The sequence below is a fragment of the Bos grunniens genome, chromosome 25, assembly GCF_055505025.1.
Source record: "Bos grunniens cultivar Pamir isolate PY7600 chromosome 25, Bosgru_T2T1.0, whole genome shotgun sequence".
NCBI classification, from domain to species: domain Eukaryota; kingdom Metazoa; phylum Chordata; class Mammalia; order Artiodactyla; family Bovidae; genus Bos; species Bos grunniens.
This window is the reverse complement of record NC_141189.1, coordinates 42,380,167-42,386,171: the sequence shown is the minus strand read 5'-3', so window position 1 is coordinate 42,386,171 and position 6,005 is coordinate 42,380,167. Positions and strand designations below refer to the sequence as shown.

Here is a 6,005-nt window from a genome sequence, read left to right as displayed (position 1 = left end):
CGGGGCTCCCTGTTGTGGGGCCTGCAGGAGACAGGCCAATGCCTTTGGGTCCTGGCTGTTGTTAAGCTCTCCTAGGACTCTTCTCAGGGTGCTCCTAGATGCCCTTGGTCTCTCTCAGGACCACATAGCCCCACATAGGGCCACACACGGCCACTAAGATTCAAATCAGTCCAAGCAAACACTCAGCCTGTCTAGTGTCCACGTCTCATGTGACCACAGCTCTAGGATCCACCCTTTGCAGGCACCCACCGTTAGCCAGTTGAGGAAAGCCCTGGACCAGGGGTCGGGCGCCTGGGTGGGGGGTGGGGGCCCTAAATGCAGAGTTCTGCCCTGCATCAGCTTCCCCCCCTCCACCAACCACTGGTCACCAGAGCAAGCCCAGGCGGCACCGCCCACCAGGTATCTTTGTGCTGCGAATGCCTCTCTCCAGCAGAAAGCATTTAGATTTGACGCCAAGACCTGCTCTCGGGTTGTGCCTGTGGGAAGGAGCAGGGGAAGAGGCTCCCCGGGAAGGGAGCAGAACCCCACGGTGACTGGGCTGGATGCAGAGCCCCTGCAGCTCTGCACGGACACAGTGACTCCCAGGGGGCGGTCTGCTCTGGGGAAGGGGCTGGCCAGCCCTGCCCCCTCCTGCAGGGCAGCTTTGATCCCAGGGCCCTTCCATCCCTGAACCCAGGGCCTGGAGGGAGGAGGGGCTCCGGTTACAGCAGTGCCCCCTTCCCTCTCTGTCCAGAGCCGCCCTTCTCCGCCCCTTGGTGACCCTCGTGGCCAGTGTCTCTGTGCTCCTGGGCGCTGGCCCCTCCCCAGCCTTCCTCGTCTCCCCGCCCCCTGCCCTGAGCTGACCAGAGGGGCCAGGCGGGGGAGGGGCCGGTGCCACATGCACAGACTCCGCTCTACCCGGTCTGAGGCCAGCGTCCGCTGTGGGCTCCAACCTTGGGGTACAGGGGAGCCCGGGGCAGAAAGGGGCACCAATCACAGGTCTGGGAGGGTGGATGCCTGCAGGGCTCGGGGCTCGCGGGGTCTGAGGAGGGGCTAGTGGCCACACCCCCCACCTTGTGGTCCCGCGGTCCTCATGCCGGCCCTGAGGCCACTCCTGCTGCTGTTGCTCCTGGCTGGGCTGACTGCGGGGGCCAGCCTGCCGCCTGGCCCTGGGGGCCACCCGGGGGTGTGCCCCAACCAGCTCAGCCCCAACCTGTGGGTGGACGCGCAGAGCACCTGTGAGCGAGAGTGCGTCGGGGATCAGGTGAGCACAGGCAGTCCCCCCCAGCCCGGCTGCGGGGGAGACCAGCTCCTGGAGGGGCCAGGGTGTCTTGGTCTGGTTGGTCGGCGCTGGAGGAGCCCAGATCTCACCCCTCCCCCAGGCCTTGCCTGCACTGCAGAGAGGACCCAGCCACCCTTGATCCTGGAGGTCATTTTCTCTTGGGGCTCCCCACTCTTCGCACTGTGCTCCATGTGGAGGGGCCCTGGGGATAGACACGCCCAGATGCTGCCTCCATGTGTCTGAAGATTGAATGGGCTTCCCTGGTGGCTCAGCTGGTAAAGAGTCTGCCTGCAATGTGGGAGACCTGGGTTTGATTCCCTGGGTTGGGAAGATCTCCTGGAGAAGGGAATGGCTACCCACGGCAGCATTGAGGCCTGGAGAAATTCACGGGTGGTGTAGTCCATGGGACCGCAAAGAGTCGTACACGACAGAGCGACTTTCATTTCTGTCCCCAGACCTGCCCACCCCCACCCTGAAACTAGCCGTTCTTGGGCCCAACGAGGCAGAGGCCAGGGCCCTGTTTGAATGTGCTGTGTCCTTACGGCCCGACCCTGCTGCAGTGCTGCGGCCTTCAGGACGCTGTACGTCCTCCCCAGGCCTTCGTGTCCTCGTCTGTACCATAGGAGTACCACCACCTGCTTTGGGGGCCAATTGTCTGGGGGCGTAGTGAGGTTCAGCAAGGTGACCTGTGAGGGGCTGCTGGCAGTTGTGGCTCACCCCCAGATGGAAAGCCAACCTGCTCGGCTCCAGAGGGGACACTGACGCAAGGAGGGGCAGCAGGCCTTCCCCGCCCAAGCTGGGCATGCTGGGGCTGGGCGGGAAGGAGCGTTCAGGTGCCTGCTGAGCTGTGCCCCCCACTCCCCAGGACTGCGCGGCCACTGAGAAGTGCTGTACCAACGTGTGTGGGCTGCAAAGCTGTGTGGCCGCCCGCTTCCCTGACGGCGGCCCGGCTGCATCCAGGCTGGCGGCCTCGTGTGAGGGCTTCGTGTGCGCACAGCAGGGCTCTGACTGCGACATCTGGGATGGGCAGCCAGTGTGCCGCTGCCGGGACCGCTGTGAGAAGGAGCCCAGCTTCACCTGCGCCTCGGATGGCCTCACCTACTACAACCGCTGCTACATGGATGCTGAGGCCTGCCTGCGTGGCCTGCGCCTGCGCGTCGTGCCCTGCAAGCACGTCCTCAGCTGGCCACCCAGCAGCCCCAGGCCCCCCGAGACTACCGCCCGCCCCACGCCCGGGGATGCCCCAGTGCCGCCCGCCCTCTACAGCAGCCCCTCCCCTCAGGCAGTATATGTGGGGGGCACGGCCAGCCTCCACTGCGACGTCAGCGGCCGCCCGCCCCCCGCCGTGACCTGGGAGAAGCAGAGTGACCAGCGGGAGAACCTGATCATGCGGCCAGACCAGATGTACGGCAACGTGGTGGTCACCAGCATCGGGCAGCTGGTGCTTTACAACGCCCGGCCAGAGGATGCCGGCCTCTACACGTGCACGGCGCGCAACGCCGCCGGGCTGCTGCGGGCTGACTTCCCGCTGTCCGTGGTCCAGCGGGATCCAGCCGGGGCTGGGGCCCACGAGGCGGCCAACGCCCCGGCCCAGTGCCTGCCCAGCACGCAGGCCTGTGTTGGCCCCCCGTCTGGCCGGGTCCTCTGGCACTTTGACCCGCAGCGGCGCGGCTGCATGACCTTCCCCGTGGGCAGCTGTGCTGGGGGCGCCCAGGGCTTCGAGACCTATGAGGCGTGCCAGCAGGCGTGCGCCCGTGACCCTGGGGACGCCTGTGCGCTGCCGGCCGTACAGGGCCCCTGCCAGGGCTGGGAGCCGCGCTGGGCCTACAGCCCGCTGCTGCAGCACTGCCACCCCTTTGAGTACAGTGGCTGCGAGGGCAACGGCAACAACTTCGAGAGCCGCGAGAGCTGCGAGCACGCCTGCCCGGTGCCGCGCACGCCGCCCTGCCGGGCCTGCCGGCTTCGCAGCAAGCTGGCGCTCAGCCTGTGCCGCAGCGACTTCGCCATCGTGGGGCGGCTCACCGAGGTGCTGGAGGAGCCCGAGGCGGGGGGCGGCGGCATTGCGCGCGTGGCGCTGGACGAAGTGCTCAAGGATGACAAGATGGGCCTCAGGCTCCTGGGCACCAAGTACCTGGAGGTGACGCTGATCGGTGTGGACCGAGCCTGCCCCTGCCCAAACGTGACGGCCGGCGACGGCCCGCTGGTCATCATGGGCGAGGTGCGCGACGGCGTAGCCATGCTGGATGCGGGTAGCTATGTGCGCGCCGCCAGCGAGAAGCGCGTCAAGAAGATCTCTGAGCTGCTAGAGAGGAAGGCCTGCGAGCTGCTCAACCGCTTCCAGGACTAGCTTGCCCACCAACCCACAGCCCCAGCTTCCCGCTAGGCCCCGCCCTCCCCACACTCCCACCCTCTGCCTGAATAAAAGTCCTGGACCTCACAGCCTGTGGGTGCTGGGGGCCTGGCCCTCGCATGCGCACGTGGCTCTGCTCTGAGATGAGGAGGGAGGACCAGCCTGGGAGGTGGATGCCACCTCCCCCTGGCAAGAGGACCAGGCAGTCAGCTCGGTCCTGCCTCAGCATTCCAGGGGCCTTTATCCCTCCATCCCCTCACTGCCCGAGGGGAGCAGCAGAGTCCAAGATGCCTGCGAGTCCTGACCCACAGGCCAGACCCCTCCTGTGCCCAGTATGGAAACCTCAGAGACAGAGACAGCCCACAGGCACCCTGCAGGGGTGCTCCCAGGAGATGACATGGGAGATACCAGCAGTGGGGCAGCAGGAAACATTTTATTCTCAGGTTCTCAGCAGCCCTGTGGCCACTGGTCACAAATCCCCAGTCTGGGCAGGGCCACGCCCCGCAGTCTGGCCCAGGGTGGCAGGGGCTTTGTCCAGGGACACAGGCATCGCAGAAGAGGGAGTTACTGTTTCCGGAAAATCAGGCACTTGTTGTTGGCTGGCATGTCCACCTGGGGGAGATACTTGGGCTGGAGAAGCTGCTCTTGGTCCCCAGGGAGGCTGCCCATGACCACAGCCCTCTCTACCTACCATCCTCTCCAGGAGCAGGCCACTGGCCTGGCCCAGGTCCTTGAGAAGGGAGGTGTCCCGCAGCCCCCATTCAGGGTTCCTGCATGAGGGGAAGTGGCAAGGTCGTGGCCTGGGGGTCACTCGACCCACCTGCCCCCCAGCCAAGCCCCCTACTCTCCGAGCTCTGACCTGCATCTGAGAGTCAGGTCAAAATCCACGTTACTTTGGGGAGAAATCTTCCCATTGATGGCATAGGCCTGTGGAGACGGGAGACACGATTCTGCCCACTGTCCACAGGCTCAGCCGTCCGCAGCCAAGCACTGTGCACACTTGCAGGATGGCACCCACAGAATGGAAAGGACCCACCCCTCGATGATCCCCAGACAGGGGACAGCAGAGGACAGTGCTGAGCAAGGGCAAGTGACGGGGGAGTGCTGGAGAGCAGAGGGCTTGGGTGTGCTTCAGTGCTGATAGGAAGCTGGAGGGAAAGGCAAGTGAAAATACCAAGACGAGAAGGCAGTCCAGAAAAGCCAGGACAGCCAAGGCCGCCTGCCTGGGGAGGCCCATCTCAGGCAGGAGCACTCACCCCATAGGTGATGAGCACAGCCTTGGGTATGAGCAGGTGTCCTGCTGCTCTGAACAGGCCCTGCGGAGCGGGGAGGCAGGACAGCAGTGAGGAGCTTTCCCAGGACCTCCCTGGCCTGAGTCCCCATCACTGATACAGGGCAGATCGGGCATTCTGCTCCCTCCCAGTGCAGGAAAAAGAGTGCCACATGGCGCTGGTGGGTGGCCCCTGGGTGGCTCGCCCACGCTCCCACAGACCTCGGTGCAACTCAGGGGGGTGATGTGGCTCATGTTGATGCAGAGCAGCAGGTCCAGCGACTGCGGCAAGATCCCGCCCCACTGCTTCCAATCCCAGGTCACGTCCAGATACATCGGGGCCTTCACGTTGGGCAGCCCGTGGGCCTGAGTGGTGGCCAAGATGCTGCGGGAGGACAGCCCGTGGTGGGGGTGGCCTGTGCAGCCTTTTCTGAGCCCCTGCAATCCTGCTTGGAGGAAGCTTAGAGGAACCACAATAGCGGAGGGGTCCAGGGCAACGGGACGGGGCCCACTTTCACCCGCAGGGTCCCACCTTCCCGCCGCACCTGTCCAGGCAGCGCTGGTCCACGTCGGACGGCTGCCACTCCGCATGGGGAAAGGCTCGCGCGAAGTGGGCTATGTGCTGGCCCGAGCCCGAGGCCACTTCCAGCACGCGGACGCCGCGCTGGGCCGAGTCCAAGTACTGCCGCAACACCTGCAAGATGGGCTCCTTGTTCCGCTCAGCGGCCTCCGCAACCAGCATTTTCCCAGTCCCCCGCGGAGAGCGCCTTCGCGAGTTTGGCACAGTCGGAAGCGTCGGGGGCGGAAGTCAAGCACCGCGGGGCCCTTCGGGAGTGGTAGTCTGGAGCCGCGGGGCCCGTCGGGAGTGGTAGTCACTGCGAGAGGGCGGGGGCTGTGGCCTGCCCGTGTTGCAATTGGCCTTTCCCCTCCACGGACTACAATTCCCATTAGGACACGCGCCGCGCCGTAAAGGCACCGCAGTCCCGGGAGGCGCGCTGCGAGCCGCCACCTCTGGACAGGAACCGGGAGGCAAGCTTGGGTCGTTAGTTTACAGGCGTCCATTGGCTCAGCACCCCGGTGCCCGTGGCTGTCCTAGCACTTTTTCATAGTGCTTGTTACTCCGA

General features: G+C 65.4%; 2 protein-coding genes across 9 annotated transcripts; one reads left to right on the top strand and one right to left on the bottom strand.

The window, feature by feature from the left end:
- The first annotated feature begins 937 nt into the window (after positions 1 to 937).
- Positions 938 to 3,698, top strand: WFIKKN1 (WAP, follistatin/kazal, immunoglobulin, kunitz and netrin domain containing 1). 2 transcript variants are annotated; one of them, XM_086376563.1, is made up of 2 exons: positions 938 to 1,243; positions 2,127 to 3,698. In XM_086376563.1, the coding sequence occupies exons 1-2, from the start codon at positions 1,073 to 1,075 to the stop codon at positions 3,606 to 3,608; spliced, it is 1,653 nt and encodes a 550-aa protein (XP_086232689.1). In that variant the 5' UTR covers positions 938 to 1,072; the 3' UTR covers positions 3,609 to 3,698. The 2 variants fall into 2 exon arrangements, with proteins under 2 accessions (XP_086232689.1, XP_086232690.1); XM_086376564.1 differs by lacking the exon at positions 938 to 1,243 and adding an exon at positions 1,357 to 1,536.
- Positions 3,699 to 4,025: 327 nt separating this feature from the next.
- METTL26 (methyltransferase like 26) lies at positions 4,026 to 5,691 on the bottom strand. 7 transcript variants are annotated; one of them, XM_086376606.1, is made up of 6 exons: positions 5,427 to 5,691; positions 5,104 to 5,341; positions 4,868 to 4,927; positions 4,471 to 4,538; positions 4,303 to 4,381; positions 4,026 to 4,223 (listed from the first exon to the last, which is right to left on the bottom strand). In XM_086376606.1, exons 1-6 carry the CDS (start codon positions 5,621 to 5,623, stop codon positions 4,176 to 4,178), a joined length of 690 nt encoding a protein of 229 aa, XP_086232732.1. In that variant the 5' UTR covers positions 5,624 to 5,691; the 3' UTR covers positions 4,026 to 4,175. The 7 variants fall into 7 exon arrangements, 5 of the variants coding, with proteins under 5 accessions (XP_086232732.1, XP_086232736.1, XP_086232734.1 ...); XM_086376610.1 differs by having other exon boundaries at positions 5,104 to 5,327; XM_086376608.1 differs by having other exon boundaries at positions 5,104 to 5,266.
- Between the last annotated feature and the right edge of the window lie 314 nt (positions 5,692 to 6,005).

Coding starts and splice junctions, on each gene's coding strand:
- METTL26 (XM_086376606.1), bottom strand. CDS start 5,623: ATGCTGGTTGCGGAGGCCGCTGAGCGGAACAAGGAGCCCATCTTGCAG. Junction 4,382..4,470: donor GACCTGACTCTCAGATGCAG/GTCAGAGCTCGG, acceptor CCCCTCATGCAG/GAACCCTGAATGGGGGCTGC. Junction 4,224..4,302: donor GCCTGCTCCTGGAGAGGATG/GTAGGTAGAGAG, acceptor TATCTCCCCCAG/GTGGACATGCCAGCCAACAA.
- WFIKKN1 (XM_086376563.1), top strand. CDS start 1,073: ATGCCGGCCCTGAGGCCACTCCTGCTGCTGTTGCTCCTGGCTGGGCTG. Junction 1,244..2,126: donor GAGAGTGCGTCGGGGATCAG/GTGAGCACAGGC, acceptor CCCACTCCCCAG/GACTGCGCGGCCACTGAGAA.